The sequence below is a fragment of the Eriocheir sinensis genome, chromosome 23, assembly GCF_024679095.1.
Source record: "Eriocheir sinensis breed Jianghai 21 chromosome 23, ASM2467909v1, whole genome shotgun sequence".
NCBI classification, from domain to species: domain Eukaryota; kingdom Metazoa; phylum Arthropoda; class Malacostraca; order Decapoda; family Varunidae; genus Eriocheir; species Eriocheir sinensis.
In genome coordinates this window covers 1095765-1115247 of record NC_066531.1, presented here as the reverse complement: position 1 = coordinate 1115247, position 19483 = coordinate 1095765, and the positions used below count along the sequence as shown (strand labels likewise).

At 45.6% G+C, this 19483-nt stretch overlaps 1 protein-coding gene across 1 annotated transcript in view; it reads left to right on the top strand.

Annotated features, from left to right (window-relative positions):
- Positions 1–19483, top strand: part of LOC127002318 (T-box transcription factor TBX1-like) — a 147764-nt gene that overhangs the window by 65927 nt on the left and 62354 nt on the right. Inside the window, exons 3-5 of the mRNA XM_050868128.1 lie at positions 4363–4479; positions 11617–11773; positions 14413–14565. Coding sequence (XP_050724085.1) covers positions 4363–4479; positions 11617–11773; positions 14413–14565 — 427 coding nt within the window. The remainder of the gene's footprint in view (positions 1–4362; positions 4480–11616; positions 11774–14412; positions 14566–19483) is intronic.

The window sequence follows — 19483 nt, the reverse complement described above, 5'->3', positions numbered from 1 at the left end:
ATCTTTAATCCTAGAATCTAGAGTCCGGATTGATAGGTGGTCTTCTGGACAGCATGTGGGTAGTTTTAAGCCACTCGGCGGCGGCTGAAGAATCCCAGCTTGGTGACACCGGGCGGGGATTGAACTCGCATCGTTCTGAACGCGGTGCCGCAACGCTATCCATTCAGCCACCGCCTCCCTATGAGTAAGGGGGTAGGGAGGGAATAGTTACGCTGTTGGGTGCCTGGTAGTGGGGGTCAGGTGGAGTTACCGTTGGGATACCCTGGAGTACCTTAAGTATATACCCCAGACGTATTTTTTTTTCATTCATTGTTTGTTTTGCAAAGTTCTCTCTTCTCAAGTATTTTCTTATCTAATATTCTTTTTTATCAATTCCTCTTCCTTACCATTTTTTTTTATTCTGTTATTTCATCATCTCCTAATCACTCTCATTCAACATAGTTTCTTCATTATTCGGTTCCCTTTCATGTTTTATCCTTAAAATTTCATATTTATGTTTTTCTTTCCTGTTTAACTTCCTCTCTTTTCTTCTTTTCTTCCTCTTTTATTTTCCATCTACAATGTTCTCTTACTTTCCTTTCTTTTTGTCCTCTTGTTCCGCTTCTCCTTAACCCGTCCACTGCGATTGGCACGGATTTGGCTTTGACTGGTAGCCTGGTGACCTACACTCCCAGGTCTTTCTCTGCCTCTGTGGTGGATAGTGGAGTGTTTCCCATGTGGTATTGGTGTGCTGGATATCCCTACACTGGTAGCCTGGTGACATACACTCCCAGGTCTTTCTCTGCCTCTGTGGTGGATAGTGGAGTGTTTCCCATGTTATATTGGTGTGCTGGATATCCCTTCACCGGTAGCCTGGTAACATATAGTCCCAGGTCTTTCTCTGCCTCTGTGGTGGATAGTGGAGTGTTTCCCATGTGGTATTGGTGTGCTGGATATCCCTTCACTGGTAGCCTGGTAACATACACTCCCAGGTCTTTCTCTGCCTCTGTGGTGGATAGTGGAGTGTTTCCCATGTGGTATTGGTGTGCTGGATATCCCTTCACTGGTAGCCTGGTAACATACACTCCCAGGTCTTTCTCTGCCTCTGTGGTGGATAGTGGAGTGTTTCCCATGTGGTATTGGTGTGCTGGATATCCCTTCACTGGTAGCCTGGTAACATACACTCCCAGGTCTTTCTCTGCCTCTGTGGTGGATAGTGGAGTGTTTCCCATGTGGTATTGGTGTGCTGGATATCCCTTCACTGGTAGCCTGGTAACATACACTCCCAGGTCTTTCTCTGCCTCTGTGGTGGATAGTGGAGTGTTTCCCATGCGGTATTGGTGTGCTGGATATCCCTTCACTGGTAGCCTGGTAACATACACTCCCAGGTCTTTCTCTGCCTCTGTGGTGGATAGTGGAGTGTTTCCCATGTGGTATTGGTGTGCTGGATATCCCTTCACTGGTAGCCCGGTAACATACACTCCCAGGTCTGTCTTTGCCTCCGTGGTGGATAGTGGAGTGCAGCGTTGTCAAATTATCGTACTCAGCGCATTGCATTTTTGTAGTTTTTGACCGATAACTATAGCAAAAAAAACGAAACCCATCAATATTTAACAGTTTTAACGCTAACTTAAATTTCCTATCGTTATTTGTGTGGTTAAGACAGTCTTGGAGCCTTAAAATGACAAATGCAATGTTCAGTGTACGACAATTTGGCAACGTTGCTGGAGTGTTTCCCATGTGGTATTGGTATGCTGGATATCCCCTCCCAAGGAGCAGGACTTAACAATAGTATAAGCCACCTTTGCTCCACTCCTGTAGCTTGGTGATGTCTTCTTGTAGGAAGTCCGAAATCAAAGGGTTAATTCCACCTTCAAATGAACCTCAGGCCCACTTACATTTCCCTTCTCATACCCCGACGCTTTCCACTAACACTGAATCCACCTTGCAAAGAACCTCAGATTATCCACTTTTCCCTTCTCATACCCGACGTTTTCCACTAATACTGAATCCACCTCTCCAAGAACCTCAGTTTATCCACCTTTCCCTTCTCATACCCCGACGCTTTCCACTAACACAGAATCCACCTCTCCAAGAACCTCAGATTATCCACCTCTTTCCCTTCTCATACCCCGACGCTTTCCACTAACACTGAATCCACCAAGAACCTCAGTTTATCCACCTTTCCCTTCTCATACCCGACGCTTTCGAATCCACCTCTCCAAGAAACCCAGATTATCCACCTCTTTTCCTTCTCATACCCCGACGCTTTCCACTAATACTGAATCCACCTTGCAAAGAACCCCAGATTATCCACCTCTTTCCCTTCTCATACCCCGACGTTTTCCACTAACACAGAATCCACCTTGCAAAGAACCTCAGATTATCCACCTCTTTCCCTTCTCATACCCCGACGCTTTCCACTAACACTGAATCCACCTTGCAAAGAACCCCAGATTATCCACCTCTTTCCCTTCTCATACCCCGACGCTTTCCACTAACACTGAATCCACCTCGCCAAGAACCACAGATTATCCAGCTTTCCCTTCTCATACCCCGACGTTTTCCACCAACACTGAATCCACCTTGCAAAGAACCCCAGATCATCCACCTCTTTCCCTTCTCATACCCCGACGCTTTCCACTAACACTGAATCCACCTTGCAAAGAACCTCAGATTATCCACCTCTTTCCCTTCTCATACCCCGACGTTTTCCACTAACACTGAATCCACCTTGCAAAGAACCCCAGATTATCCACCTTCCCTTCTCATACCCGACGTTTTACACTAATAATGAATCCACCTTGCAAAGAACCCCAGATTGTCCACCTCTTTCCTTCTCATACCCCGACGTTTTCCACCCCACCAAAGAACCCCCCAGATTATCCACCTTCCCTTCTCTCTTTTCCTTCTCGCTCCGATGCTCTCCACTAAAACTGAATCCACCTCTCCAAGAACCCAGATTATCCACCTTTCCCTTCTCATACCCCGACGCTTTCCACTAACACAGAATCCACCTCTCCAAGAACCCCAGGTTATCCACCTCTTTCCCTTCTCATACCCCGACGCTTTCCACTAACACTGAATCCACCTTGCAAAGAACCCCAGATTATCCACCTTTTTCCCTTCTCATACCCCGACGTTTTCCACTAACACTGAATCCACCTTGCAAAGAACCCCAGATTATCCACCTCTTTCCCTTCTCATACCCCGACGTTTTCCACTAATACTGAATCCACCTCTCCAAGAACCTCAGATTATCCACCTTTCCCTTCTCATACCCCGACGCTTTCCACTAACACTCAATCCACCTCTCCAAGAACCTCAGATTATCAACCTCTTTTTTCCTTCATACCCCGACGTTTTCCACTAATACTGAATCCACCTCTCCAAGAACCTCAGATTATCCACCTTTCCCTTCTCATACCCCGACGCTTTCCACTAATACTGAATCCACCTCTCCAAGAACCTCAGATTATCCACCTCTTTCCTTCTCATACCCGACGCTTTCCCAGATTATCCACCTTTCCAACACAGAATCCAATTTCCCCAGACTCAGATTATCCACCTTTCTCATACCCCGACGTTTTCCACTAATACTGAATCCACCTTGCAAAGAACCTCAGATTATCCACCTATTTCCCTTCTCATACCCCGACGCTCTCCACTAATACTGAATCCACCTTGCAAAGAACCTCAGTTTATCCACCTCTTTCCCTTCTCATACCCCGACGCTCTCCACTAATACTGAATCCACCACTCAAAGAACCCCAGATTATCCACCTTTCCCTTCTCATACCCCGACGCTTTCCACTAACACTCAATCCACCTCTCCAAGAACCTCAGATTATCCACCTCTTTCCCTTCTCATACCCCGACGCTCTCCACTAATACTGAATCCACCTTGCAAAGAACCTCAGTTTATCCACCTCTTTCCCTTCTCATACCCCGACTTTCCACTGAATCCACCTCTCAAAGAACCACAGATTATCCACCTCTTTCCCTTCTCATACCCCGACGTTTTCCACTAATACAGAATCCACCTTGCAAAGAACCCCAGATTATCCACCTCTTTCCCTTCTCATACCCCGACGCTCTCCACTAATACTGAATCCACCTTGCAAAGAACCTCAGATTATCCACTTTTCCCTTCTCATACCCCGACGTTTTCCACCAACACTGAATCCACCTTGCAAAGAACCCCAGATTATCCACCTCTTTCCCTTCTCATACCCCGACGCTTTCCACTAACACTGAATCCACCTTGCAAAGAACCTCAGATTATCCACCTCTTTCCCTTCTCATACCCCGACGCTTTCCACTAACACTGAATCCACCTTGCAAAGAACCCCGGATTATCCACCTTTCCTTGCTCTTTCCCAGACGCATGTTTCCAACCTTCCAAGTTCGCCTGATGGGGATGGACCCGGCCAGCGATTACATGCTGATGATGGACTTTATCCCCGTGGACGACAAGCGCTACCGGTACGCTTTCCACAGGTAAGTCAATCTCCCAGGTGTCGCATTACAAGACATTTCCCCGCCCAAGAACACCTATTTGACAAGGCTTTTGCAGGAGTTGTGGGCATTTCCAGTAGTAGTTTTATGACCCTGGTGGTAGTGTGACCCTTCTTCTGTACCGTGAACCTAAAGAAGCATATATTTTACAAGGCTTTCGTAGGAGTTGTGGGCATTTCCAGTAGTAGTTTTATGACCCTGGTGGTAGTGTGACCCTTCTTCTGTACCGTGAACCTAAAGAAGCATATATTTTACAAGGCTTTCGTAGGAGTTGTGGGCATTTCCAGTAGTAGTTTTATGACCCTGGTGGTAGTGTGACCCTTCTTCTGTACCGTGAACCTAAAGAAGCATATATTTTACAAGGCTTTCGTAGGAGTTGTGGGCATTTCCAGTAGTAGTTCTATGACCCTGGTGGTAGTGTGACCCTTCTTCTGTACCGTGAACCTAAAGAAGCATATATTTTACAAGGCTTTCGTAGGAGTTGTGGGCATTTCCAGTAGTAGTTTTATGACCCTGGTGGTAGTGTGACCCTTCTTCTGTACCGTGAACTTAAAGAACCACTCAGTAAAACCCGATTGATCTCCTCTTGTAATACCAACCCAGGTGTCGTGCAAGGGAAGGACAGGTGTGCATGAGTGGAGGGGAAGAATTGTTTGATGAAGAGGGAGGAAAGTATGATAGAAAAACGGGAGGAGGAGGAGGAGGAGGAGGAGGAGGGAGAAGAATGGTAAAAAGAGTAAGTGGTGAGGAAGATCGTGGAGATGGAGGTTAGGAAGGAGGAGGAGGAGGAGGAGGAGGAGGAAAATTTGGAATTGAGGAAAATAAAGGAAGAGTATTCTAAATGAAGGGAAAGGAAATGAGTATGATAAAAGCCAGAGAAGATGGCGGAGGAACACAAAAGAACACAAAGAAGGAACAAACAACAGCAGACCTGCTAGTCCTTACGAGGCTGTTTGTGACAAGCTACACTAACTATCTAATCAAAGGTGGAAGATGAAGGACAGGAAAGACGAAGGCTCCTCCCCACCCCCCCATCCCTCCAGCCAAAGCTAGCAGGAAAGGAAAAAGAACCATGGAAAACGTGCATGGAAATTATGTAGGAAAGAGGAAAGAACTACCATTACTGCTACCACTAACCGGGCGATAAAAGCGGACAAGGACACCAGTATTCGAAAGAACTTACCGTTATTACGACAATGAGTAATATCTTAGTTGCTGGTTGGACTCAAAACACTTGTCTAATCTATTCTTGAAGGCCGTAACTGTTGAGGAGGAGGAGGAGGAGGAGGAGGAGGAGCACAAAGGTCAGTGCACGAGTGAGTGATATATTCATGCACCTTAAATCCCTCCCTCCCCTCTCCTCTCCCTCCCCTCTTCTGCGTTACTCATTCCTCTCCCCTTCTCCCCACGCATTCATCCTCCTCTCGGCTCCCACACCACCTCCCTCTCCTGAACCCACTCCCCTCCTCTCCTTGCCCTCGCTCATTTCTTCCCCCACTCCACTCCTGATCATCCCTCCCTTCCCATACCTCCTTACTTCCCCCTCCCACCTTGGGGCTTCGTGGTGCAGTGGTTAGCACACTCGGCTCACAACCGAGAAAGCCCAGGCTCGATTCCCGGGCGGAGTGGAAACATTTGGGCGGCTTTTCCGATACCCTACGCCCCTGTCCACCCAGCAGTGAATGGGTACCAGGTATTAATCGGGGGTTGTGTTCCGTCTTCTGGGGTCTGTTCCCTTCTCCTATAATTCCTTCCCCTTCTGTCTCTCTCCGGCATATGACCACAGATGTTGCGCCGACTGAACAAAACTTTCCAACTTTCCCCCTTCCACCTCCTATCTCTCCCTTGTCCTCTACCTTCTTGATCTATCCCCCACCATCTACTGCTCCCGTCTTCTCCTCAGATGATTCAGGGGTTGAGAAACTTGCCATACGAGGAAAGACTCAAACAGTTAAACTTGCATTCTCTAGAAAGGCGAAGGGTGCGTGGAGACATGATCGAGGTTTTTAAATGGCTGAAGGGCTTTAATAAGGGAGATATTCATAAGGTTTTGGTGGTAAGAGAACCGGGTAAGACACGAAGTAATGGGTTTAAACTGGATAAATTCAGATTCAACAGGGACATAGGCAAAAATTGGTTTACTAACAGAATGGTGGATGAGTGGAATAGGCTTAGCCAATACAACTGTCACATTCAAAAATATATTAGATAAATTCATGGACAGCGACATTAGGTGGGGTTAGGTTCACGGGAGCTTAGGTTCAAAGGAGCTGCCTTGTACAGACCTACCGGCCTCTTGCAGACTATGTTCTTACGGCTCTTCCCTCTTCTCCCTATCCTCTACTCTCCCCTCCCTCTTAACCCTCCTATCTCCCCCCTGTCTCTACCCTCTTGATCTATCCCCCACTGCCTACTGCTCCCGTCTCCTCCTCAACCTCACGTCCTTCCTCTGCCCGCCCTGTTCTCTCCCACCTCCCTCCCTCACTCCACCGCGCTGTGAGTCACCCTCGCTATCACCTCATCTTCTCCCTCACCCCCTCCGCACACACAGCGTCGCCCTCCCCCACTTACAAGTAACCACGCGTGTAAAAAAAGTGAGGAATTCGCTCTAAATAGGAATAAAGACTAACGAAATGGGGTAAGCATATGCAATACGTAGAAGAACATAAGAACATAAGAACATAGGGAGACTGCAAGAGGCCTAATGGTCTACACAGGGCAGCAGAGATGGAGAAAATGGGAAGAGTCTATTGTAAACAAGTAAGCTAGGGGGAAAAAAAACATGTAATTATTTGTATATGCAAGGGTGGATGGGAATGGAAGGAAAATAAATATAGGTTAGGTTAGGTTGGGTCAAGTTAGGTTAGGTTAAGTTAGGTTAGGTTAGGTTAGGTTAGGTTAGGTTAGGTTAAGTGCGTTAGGGGGAAAAACCATGTAATTATCTGTATATACAAGGGTGGATGGGAATGGAAGGAAAATAAAGATAAATAGGTTAGATTAGGTTAGGTTAGGTTAGGTTAGTTAGGGGAAAAAAACATGTAATAATTCGTATATGTAAGGGTGGATGGGAATGGAAGGAAAATAAAGATGAATAGGTTAGATTAGGTTAGGTTAGGTTAGGTTAAGTGCGTTAGGGGGAAAAACATGTAATTATTCGTATATGCAAGGGTGGATGGGAATGGAAGGAAAATAAAGATGAATAGGTTAGGTTAGGTTAGGTTAGGTTAAGTTTGGTTAGGTTAAGTGAGTTAGGGGTTAAAAACATGTAATTATTCGTAAAACATGTATATAATTATTCGTATATGCAAGGGTGGATGGGAATGGAAGGAAAATAAAGATGAATAGGTTAGGTTAGGTTAGGTTAGGTTAGGTTAGGTTAGTTAGGGGAAAAAACATGTAATTATTCGTAAAACATGTATATAACTATTCGTATATACAAGGGTGGATGGGAATGGAAGGAAAATAAAGATAAATAGGTTAGGTTAGGTTAGGTTAGGTTAAGTGAGTTAGGGGAAAAAACATGTAATTATTCGTAAAACATGTATATAATTATTCGTATATGCAAGGGAGGATGGGAATGGAAGGAAAATAAAGATAAATAGGTTAGATTAGGTTAGGTTAAGTGAGTTAGGGGTAAAAAAACATGTAATTATTCGTAAAACATGTATATAATTATTCGTATATGCAAGGGAGGATGGGAATGGAAGGAAAATAAAGATAAATAGGTTAGATTAGGTTAGGTTAGGTTAGTTAGGGGTAAAAAACATGTAATTATTCGTAAAACATGTATATAATTATTCGTATATGCAAGGGTGGATGGGAATGGAAGGAAAATAAAGATAAATAGGTTAGATTAGGTTAGGTTAGGTTAGGTTAGGTTAGTTAGGGGTAAAAAACATGTAATTATTCGTAAAACATGTATATAATTATTCGTATATGCAAGGGCGGATGGGAATGGAAGGAAAATAAAGATAAATAGGAAGAAGTAAACTAATGTAATCTGTATCTATTCTTCATATGAAAGAACGGAAGAAAAAAACACGAAGGATGGATATAAAGAAAACAATTGCACATGAAACTCATTTAGGTTAATAGATGATGTTCATTAAGAAAAAAAAAACATATACAGCGTTACCAAAAAGAAGAAAAATCACGCAACATACCCTACGTGGCGACACACACACACACACACACACACACACACACACACACACACACACACACGATATTTAGCTGGTATTTCAAGACATTTTGCAATATCACATCAGCTATTTCTAAAGGTCAAAGAGGGGGTCAATCGGGTTCTAATGAGTGTTTCTTTAGGTTCACGGTACAGAAGAAGGGTCAGACTACCACCAGGGTCATAAAACTACCCCTGGAAATGCCCACAACTCCTACGAAAGCCTTGTCAAATATGTGTTTCTTTAGGTTCACGGTACAGAAGAAGCGTCAGACTACCACCAGGGTCATAAAACTACCCTTGGAAATGCCCACAACTCCTACGAAAGCCTTGTCAAATATGTGTTTCTTTAGGTTCACGGTACAGAAGAAGCGTCAGACTACTACCAGGGTCATAAAACTACCCCAGGAAATGCCCACAACTCCTACGAAAGCCTTGTCAAATATGTGTTCTTGGGCGGCGAAATGTCCCATAAAACGACCCTCAATTTATACTCAAGCTTACCCCTACCCCGTACATATCCTTCCTCCCTCCTAACCTTCCCCTCCAACAGCCTTTCCATTCCCCATCCTGTATGCATCCCACCTTTGCTGTCCTTACCTTTAAACATTTGTCATCGAATTATTCCAGCTTAGCTCAGGCCCTTGTATGCGTAAACCTCTTATAGGGAAATAGATGTGAGGTCCCGTCTGAGCATCTATAGGTCGGCTAGTATTCCTCCTACCTCATACTGGTTAGAGTTTTTGCCTTCAACGCTGATTTGATAACAAGGTGCTTATGATACTATGAGGGAAAGTACATGAGAGAGAGAGAGAGAGAGAGAGAGAGAGAGAGAGAGAGAGAGAGAGAGAGAGAGAGAGAGAGAGAGAGAGAGAGAGAGAGAGAGAGAGAGTGAGAGAGAGAGAGAGAGAGAGAGAGAGAGAGAGAGAGAGAGAGAGAGAGAGAGAGAGAGAGAGAGAGAGAGAGAGAGAGAGAGAGAGAGAGAGAGAGAGAGAGAGAGAGAGAGAGAGAGAGAGAGTTTGGCTATTTGAAAAGGTCTTATACTTTCAGAATTTGCCATTTTTAACCCTTGAAAGCTCGGTACTGGCTATATGTTTATACCCCATATGCATCCCACTACCTTATCCTTCCTCCAAAAAGTACACGTTGATTCTTATTTCTCATTTTCCACGTAGTTTACTGAGCTATTCCGCGTCTTTCATTACTTTTATGATATACTTCACACATCCACTATCCTCACCTCAAAACACACCCATTTCCATTTCTCATCATCTATTCAATGTCCTACCGCGTTCCTTACCGCGTTTATCATATCATTTGCACATCCTAACGAAACTCCCCTTAACCCGTCTGCTGCGATTGGCACGGATTTTGTTTTCACTGGTAGCCTGATAATATATACTTCCATGTCTTTCTCTGCCTCTGTGGTGAATAGTGGAGTGTTTCCCATGTGGTATTGGTGTGCTGGATATCCCTTCACTGGTAGCCTGGTAACATACACTCCCAGGTCTTTCTCTGCCTCTGTGGTGGATAGTGGAGTGTTTCCCATGTGGTATTGGTGTGCTGGATATCCCTTCACTGGTAGCCTGGTAACACACTCCCAGGTCTTTCTCTGCCTCTGTGGTGGATAGTGGAGTGTTTCCCATGTGGTATTGGTGTGCTGGATATCCCTTCACTGGTAGCCTGGTAACACACACTCCCAGGTCTTTCTCTGCCTCTGTGGTGGATAGTGGAGTGTTTCCCATGTGGTATTGGTGTGCTGGATATCCCTTCACTGGTAGCCTGGTATACACTCCCAGGTCTTTCTCTGCCTCTGTGTTGGATAGTGGAGTGTTTCCCATGTGGTATTGGTGTGCTGGATATCCCTTCACTGGTAGCCTGGTAACATACACTCCCAGGTCTTTATCTGCCTCTGTGGTGGATAGTGGAGTGTTTCCCATGTGGTATTGGCATGCTGGATATCCCTTCACTGGTAGCCTGGTAACATATAGTCCCAGGTCTTTCTCTCCCTCTGTGGTGGATAGTGGAGTGTTTCCCATGTGGTATTGGTGTGCTGGATATCCGCTCCCAAGGTGCAGGACTTTACGTTTTTCTTCATTGAATTGTAGCAGCCACTTTTTGTTCCATTCCTGTAGCTTGGTGATGTCTTCTTGTAGGAAATCTGCACTCAGGGGTTAAAAGTATACATTCATTCTCACGTCTCATTCTCTACGGCCTACGCAATATACAGGGTCATATAAGTCATTTCGCTGCCCAAGAACACATATTTGACAAGGCTTTCGTAGGAGTTGTGGGCATTTCCAGTAGTAGTTTTATGACCCTGGTGGTAGTGTGACTCTTCCTCTGTACCGTGAACCTCAAGAAACACTCATGAGAACCCGACTGACCCCCTCTTTGACCTTTATGGATAGCTGATATGATAAGCGGAAGTGTCTGATAATACCGACCACAGTCTTTCCATTTTTATTCCATTTGACATCTTTTTCACATTCTATCCCTGCTGTTCCTTCCTGCTATTCCTCTACAGACACAGCTATAGCATATGCCCCAAACTTTACTTTTACCGTACCTATTCTTCCCTGATATCCTTGTAGTACCTCCCGAGCTTGTTAAGGGGCTTCGTGGTGCAGTGGTTAGCACACCCGGCTCACAACCAAGAGAGCCCGGGTTCGATTCCCGGGCGGAGTTGAAAAATTTGGGCGGCTTTTCAGATTCCCTACGCCCCTTTCCACCCAGCAGTGAATGGGTACCAGGTATTAATCGAAGGTTGTGTCCCGTCTCCTGGGATCTGTTCCCTTCTCCTATAATTCCTTCCCCCTTCTGTCTCTCCGGCATATGACCACAGATATTGCGCCGACTAAACGAAACTTTCCAACTTTTTCCCTCGCTTGGTGAGTCCTCCAAAATCTACGTAATCCTCCCTCCGTCTTTCACCTCAGTTCCTCGTGGATTGTGGCGGGGAAGGCGGACCCCAACTCACCCCCACGCATCCACGTCCACCCCGACTCCCCCGCGAAAGGCGCCCAGTGGATGAAGCAGGTGCTCTCTTTCGACAAGCTCAAGCTCACCAACAACCAGCTGGATGACAACGGACACGTGAGTTTGCTAAGAGGTGGTCGAATGAGTTCGGGTGGATGTTTTTATCTAAGTCTATATATACCAAGTCAAGTCACTCTGCTTCAAAACTGCGACCGGTACGCGCAGGAGGGGTTTTTGGGGCGGAGCAGCGGGATGACGTCACTTGGAGCCAAAAAAAAAATACCCACCAGTTCAGGGGTGACTAAAGTTGGGGCCTTGTGTGCACTCTGGATGTGCATTCTCGCCTTCTTTCACAGCGCGTTCAGGCAAGCCACTGACGAAAAAATATGTCTTTTTATTGTGCTATTGCGTGACTGTAATTTCAATGACTACAAACGGCGGTGTGGGGTGTGAGGGAGGGCATGATGAAGTGATTGATTTAAATTAGTCCGCCTTTCCTCGTTTTCTCTAAATCCCTGTTTCTACATTCTCTAGTTTGGCTCCAAGCAGTGTCACGCATAAGCCACGCCTCGGCCGTGTCTCCTCCCACAAACCTGCGTGTGACTTGACTTGGTGTATATAGACTTAGGTGACCCATATTCTCAAACATTTCGGGGATACACACACCTACATTTGGTGCGGCTTTCGTATAGGTTGTGGGTATTTCCATGGGTAGTTTTATGAGCCAAGTGATAGTTTGACAAGAGATCTGCGCCATGAATATGAAAAACACTCAGGAGAATCCGACTACCTTGTGGCTTTTTTGAAATATTTATTGTGAGAGCCGAAAATCAGTGTACGTGTTTATTATACGGTCAGTGCTTCTGTATGTATGTGTCTGAGTGTCTGTCTATGTGTTCGAAAATCCATGCATGTGTCTATCCCTGGTGTGTGTTACTGTATGTAGCCTATGTGTGTGTACGAAAATCAGCGTATGTGGTTTTTACCTGGTCTGTGTTTGTGTATGTGTGCCTGTGGGTCGGATGAAGAGTTTGTCAATGAACCAACGGCCGTCTGTAGTGGTTGCTGGGAGGTTATAATGAATCCAAAACCTCATGCTGGATCTTCCCTCTATCCTTCTTTCCCCAAATCCTGGATGGTGATGATTTTTTCGACTTTCTCTTGATTATATTTCCTCTATCTCTCTATCTTTTTCACATTAAAGGAAAGAGTTGCTGGGAGGTTATAATGAATCTAGAACCTCACGCTGGATCTTCCCTCTTTCCTTCTTTCCCCTAATCCTGGATGGTGATGATTTTTTCGACTTTCTCTTGATTATATTTCCTCTATCTCTCTATCTTTTTCACATTAAAGGAAAGAGTTGCTGGGAGGTTATAATGAATCTAGAACCTCACACTGGATCTTCCCTCTATCCTTCTTTCCCCTAATCCTGGATGGTGATGATTTTTTCGACTTTCTCTTGATTATATTTCCTCTATCTCTCTATCTTTTTCACATTAAAGGAAAGGGTTGCTGGGAGGTTGTAATGAATCCAAAACCTCACACTGGATCTTCCCCCTACCCTCCTTTCCCCTAATCCTGGATGGTGCTGATTTTTTCGACTTTCTCTTGATTATATTTCCTCTATCTCTCTATCTTTTTCACATTAAAGGAAAGAGTTGCTGGGAGGTTATAATGAATCTAGAACCTCACGCTGGATCTTCCCCCTATCCTCCTTTCCCCTAATCCTGGATGGTGCTGATTTCTTCGTCTCTTGCTTATATTTCCTCTATCTCTGTCTTTTTTTACAGTAAAGGAAAGAGTTCAAGGGCAATAAACATATAAAATTGCTGGGATTTTATAATGAATCCAAAACCTCACGCTGGATCTTCCCTCTATCCTCCTTTCCCCTACTCCTGGAAGATGCTAATTTCTTCGTCTTTCTCTTGATTATATTTCCTCTATCTCTTTATCTTTTTTACAGTAAAGGAAAGAGTTTAAGGGCAATAAACAAATAAGAATAAAAACAAAGCCCGCTCATCCCTTTACTGTCCAAATCCATTACGCAAGAGTTAACCAGCATCTTCACTCGTTCATCCCTCACGCTGGTAAACTCTGGAACAATCTTCCTTCATCTGTATTTCCTCCTGCCTACGACTTGAACTCTTTCAAGAGGAGGGTATCAGGACACCTCTCCTCCCGAAATTGACCAATCTTTCGGCCACTCCTCTAACTCTTTATAGGGGCAGTGAGTAGCGGGCTTTTTTTTTTTAAACATTTGTTACCTTTTTTTATGCCCTTGAACTGACTCTGCTGTAAATAAAAAATTGCTCCTGCATAAGTAAACAGGCGTGGTCTGAAGATAGGTCATCCATCACCACAAGAAGTTTTCCTACCATACAGTTTATCATAGCTACCCTTACTTCTAAACCATCACAACCACCATGCACCATCACAACAAGTTTTCCTACCATACAGTTTATCATAGCTACCCTTACTTCCGAACCATCACAACCACCATACACCATCACAACAAGTTTTCCTACCATACAGTTTATCATAGCTACCCTTACTTCCAAACCATCACAACCACCATGCACCATCACAGCAACCATTTGGCTACCATTATGCGTTACCATTTCCACCCTCACCTCAATAACATCACCACCATCACCATCACCACAATCTATTCCCCACCATACTCCACCGTTACAATTTCTATCTTTCAGTAATTTTTCTCTCGCTTTCCTCACCCCGCGTCTTCTTGGTTCTTCCAGATCATCCTCAACTCCATGCACCGGTACCAGCCGCGCTTCCATGTGGTGTACGTCAATTCAAAGTCCGAGGACGTGTCTAGCACCGAAAACTTCAGTACCTTCATCTTCCCCGAGACCAAGTTCACCGCCGTCACCGCCTACCAGAACCACAGGGTGAGTAGGTGAACCCGTATACCTGTGTGACAACTCCAGGGGGTGAGACGAAGCAGCTGTGTGGGTTGATGAGGTGATGGGCTAAGTCTGTATATACCAAGTCAAGTCACTCTGTTTCAAAACTGCGACCGGTACGCGCAGGAGGCGGTTTTGGGGCGGAGCAGCGGGATGACGTCACTTGGAGCCCCCCCCCAAAAAATGCCCGCCAGTTTAGGGGTGACTAAAGTTTGGGCCGTGTGTGCACTCTGGATGTGCATTCTCGCCTTCTTTCACAGCGCGTTCAGGCAAGCCACTGGTGGAAAAAATATGCCTTTTTATTGTGCTATTGCGTGACTGTATTCCAATGCCTACAAACGGCGGTGTGGGGTGTGAGGGAGGGCATGATGAAGTGATTGATTTAAATTAGTCAGCCTTTCTTCGTTTTCTCTAAATCCCTGTTTCTACATTCTCTAGTTTGGCTCCAAGCAGTGTCACGCATAAGCCACGCCTCGGCCGTGTCTCCTCCCACAAACCTGCGTATGACTTGACTTGGTGTATATAGACTTAGGTGATGGGGTGAGAAGGGTAGACGAAACTGACAGAGATATGTGAGACTGATCCAGAAAAGGGGGCACTTTAGAAATGTGGGAATAGACAGGCGATGTGGTGGTGGATAGAGGGAGGGAGGCATGGAGAAAGGTGAGTGTGGGGGCAAAAGAAATAGAAAAAAAGTGTGAGACTGATCCAGAAAAATAGGATACTGTAAAAAGTGTGGATAGATAGGCGATGTGGTAGTGGAAAGAGGAAAGAGGAAGGCATGGATAAACGTGTGATCTATACGCATTAAAAAAAAGTGTGAGACTGATCCAGAAAAAGAGGATACTGTAAAAAGTGATGGTGAAAAGTGTTAGGAAGCCAAGGGGAAAGGTCTAATCTATACGCATTAAAAAAAAGGCGTAGGGAAAGAATAGGAAAATGGATAGGGCTTGGAAATGGAGATAGAAGGGCAGAAGTGTGAAAGGGTGACGGAATACAAATTGGGACGTGGGGAAGTATCATTAACCTGGTAGCTGCGGGGACCATGTTTCTTAAAAGCCCCCCTAAGCGAATTGATGAAAAAAAATGATCTCTCACGCAAACCATTTCATAATATATACCTATCAACGTATTTGTGATCAGTTTAGGCATCATCTATTTTGGGGGTTTATATCATGGGAAAAAATTGGCCCGTCTCTGGTACACGGTAAAGCCACAAATTTGGTCCGTCGCTGCTACCGGGTTAAGTGGTCATGTTCGGAGTGGAGAAACTGCATGGAAGCAAAGTATCCGTTCTTTGGGAGAGAGAGAGTTTGTATTCTTGGTGTGCGTGAACGTGCCTATTTTTGGTACAGTGGGTTACTCAGCTGAGAGGTGTGGAATGTGTGTGTGTGTGTGTGTGTGTGTGTGTGTGTGTGTGTGTGTGTGTGTGTGTGTGTGTGTGTGCGAGCGCAAAACATTTAAGATTTATTTTTATTTATTTATTTATTTACATCTTCGCCTGTAGCGCCGGTGGGCTTATATATATATATATTTTTTTTTGGAGGGGCCTGACGGTATGGCCCAGCCCGTTGTGGCGCAGGCGAGTGTTTATAGTGGCGCCATCTTGCCTTGGCTCATGCTGCCCTCCCGGAGCTCATCTTTAATCCTAGAATCTAGAGTCCGGGTTGATAGGTGGTCTTCTGGACAGCATGTGGGTAGTTTTAAGCCACTCGGCGGCGGCTGAAAAATCCCAGCTTGGTGGCACCGGGCGGGGATTGAACTTGCGTCGTCCTGAACGCGGCGCCGTCACGTTATCCACTCAGCCACCGCCTCCCCAAAGAAAGAATATTTGGAATGTTTCTGTGCGCTGTAAAAGATATTCAAAATATCCTGATAGCATACTTCTTCCGGGTGTTCCCGTTAATTAAGGGTCCCCACAGCGGACCATCCATTTCCATCTCTTCCTGTCACGCCAACCGCTGCATGTCTCCCTCCCCTCACCACATACACAAGCCTAACCTCCTCTTTTCCCCACACGCCTCCTCTTCTTTCGTGCGTGTGTACGAAAGAGAAAGTAGAAAAAATGATACTCCGAAGTAACAACACTGCCAATGTTCGGAACGTTTACTGTTATATATGCTTCAAATGAAAATAGTCAATACTAGATATGTGTCAGATATATGAAATAATTGATGTTGGAAATGTTTAACGTTAGAAATTGTCAACAATCGAAATAAATAATGGTTGAAATTTAACCCGGTAGCAGCGACGGGCCAAATTTGTGGCTTTACCGTGTAGCAGCGACGGGCCACATTATTGCCATGATAGAAACCTCCCAAAATAGATGATGCATAAACTGATCACAAATGCGGAGGGAGAAGATTAGGAGAGGAAGAAGGAATAATAGACGGGGAAAAGGAGGTGGGGAAATAATGGTACGATAATTTTCTTATTATTCTCTACTACTACCACTATTACTACTACTACTACTGTACTACCACTACCACTACCACTACTGCTACTACCACTACCACCACTACTATTACTACCACCACTACTAGTTCTACTACTACTACGTTGTTTATATACATCAGAGAAACAGCACTAACGCAGTGAAAAATCTTTAAATGTATACAACTGAGTGTGGAAAATCATATGCGTACTGAATATCATGTGTGTAAGGTATGAACATCAGTGTGTACAGAATGGGATTTATGTACGGAACGGAGTGTGTGCATGGAGCGGCATATATGTGTGTGTGGAACGGCATTTGTGTACGGAACATCAGTGTGTACTTAACGATATGTGGATAGAGCGTCATTAGTACGGAATGATATTTGCACCTAAGTCTATATACACCAAGTCAAGTCACACGCAGGTTTGTGGGAGGAGACACGGCCGAGGCGTGGCTTATGCGTGACGTTGCTTGGAGCCAAACTAGAGAATGTAGACACAGGGATTTAGAAAAAACGAAGAAAGGTGGACTAATTTAAATCAATCACTTCAACATGCCCTCCCTCACACCCCACACCGCCGTTTGTAGGCATTGGAATTACAGTCACGCAATAGCACAATAAAAAGGCATATTTTTTTCGTCAGTGGCTTGCCTGAACGCGCTGTGAAAGAAAGCAAGCATGCACGTCCAAAGTGCACACACGGCCCAAACTTTAGTCACCCCTGAAATGGCTGGTATTTTTTTAGCTCCAAGTGACGTCATCTCGCTGCTTCGCCCCCAAACCGCCTCCTGCGCGTACCGGTCGCAGTTTTGAAGCAGAGTGACTTGACTTGGTATATATAGACTTGGATTTGCACAGGACGTCATGCGTAAGGAAAGAAATGTGTGTAGTGCGTAACATTAGTGTGTGGAACGCCATGTATACGCAGGGTCATTTGTGCGGATCATCGTTTGTGTACAGAACGCCAGGTGAACGGAACGGCGTGTGTATAAGGAACGTCAATGTGTATGGAACCTCAGTGTGTGTGTGTTTGTGTGTGTGTAATTCAGCTCTTGGTCTGCTGCGGGTCAGCCAGCCAGCCGTTCCCCTACGGAAGAGCACAGAGCTCGTAGTACCGATCTTTGGGTAGGACTGAGACCACTCACACACAACACACCGCCACAACGAGGTCACAACTCCTCGCCTGACGTCGCGTACCTACTCACTGCTGGGTGAACAGGGGCTACACGTGAAAGACGATAAACCCAACTTATCTTCACCCGCCCGGGGAATCAAACCCCGGTCCTTCTGGTTGTGAGGCAGACGCTCTATCCATTGAGCTACCGGGTCGAATATGTGGCCGTGTGTGTGTGTGGGGGGGGGGGGGGGGAGCTGCAGTGTGCGGAGAACGCCTGGCCGCTGCGAAAGGTGGGGTGACAAATCTCTTCCTCTGTCTCATTTGTCACCGTGAGTAACAAGACCTGATAAGAGAGAGAGAGAGAGAGAGAGAGAGAGAGAGAGAGAGAAGTTGGAAAGTTTCGTTTAGTCGGCGCAACATCTGTGGTCATATACCGGAAAGACGCAGAAGGGGAAGGAATTATATGAGAAGGGAACAGACCCCAGGAGACGGGACACAACCCCGATTAGTACCTGGTACCCATTCACTGCTGGGTGGACAGGGGCGTAGGGTATCGGAAAAGCCGCTCAATTTTTTTCCACTCCGCCCGGGAATCGAACCCGGGCTCTCTCGCTTGTGAGCCGAGTGTGCTAACCACTGCACCACGAAGCCCCCAGAGAGAGAGAGAGAGAGAGAGAGAGAGAGAGAGAGAGAGAACACACACATACAGTTGTAATAACGCTAATGAGCAGGTAGATAGTGGTCACGTGACTCCCAGGAATGCGGGTGAGGGAGGGGGGGAGGGGAGTAGAGGAAGGGGAAAGGAGCGACAGAGACGAGGGAAAGAAGGGAGCCAAGGAAGGGAGGGAGAGGAGAAGGTAAAGGAAGGGAAACACAGGGAAGGGAAACACAGGGAAGGGAAACATAAGAAAGGGAAACACATGGAAGGGAAACATAAGAAAGGGAAACACAGGAAAGGGAAACACAGGGAAAGGAAACACAGGGAAGGGAAACACAGGGAAGGGAAACACAGGGAAGGGAAACACATGAAAGGGAAACACAGGGAAGGGAAACACAGGGAAGGGAAACACAAGAAAGGGAAACACAGGGAAGAGAAACACAGGGAAGGGAAACACAGGGAAGGGAAACACATGGAAGGGAAACATAAGAAAGGGAGACACAGGGAAGGGAAACACAGGGAAAGGAAACACATGGAAGGGAAACATAAGAAAGGGAAACACAGGAAAGGGAAACACATGGAAGTGAAACACATGGAAGGGAAACACAGGGAAGGGAAACACAGGGAAGGGAAACATAAGAAAGGGAAACACAGGAAAGGGAAACACAGGGAAGGGAAACATAAGAAAGG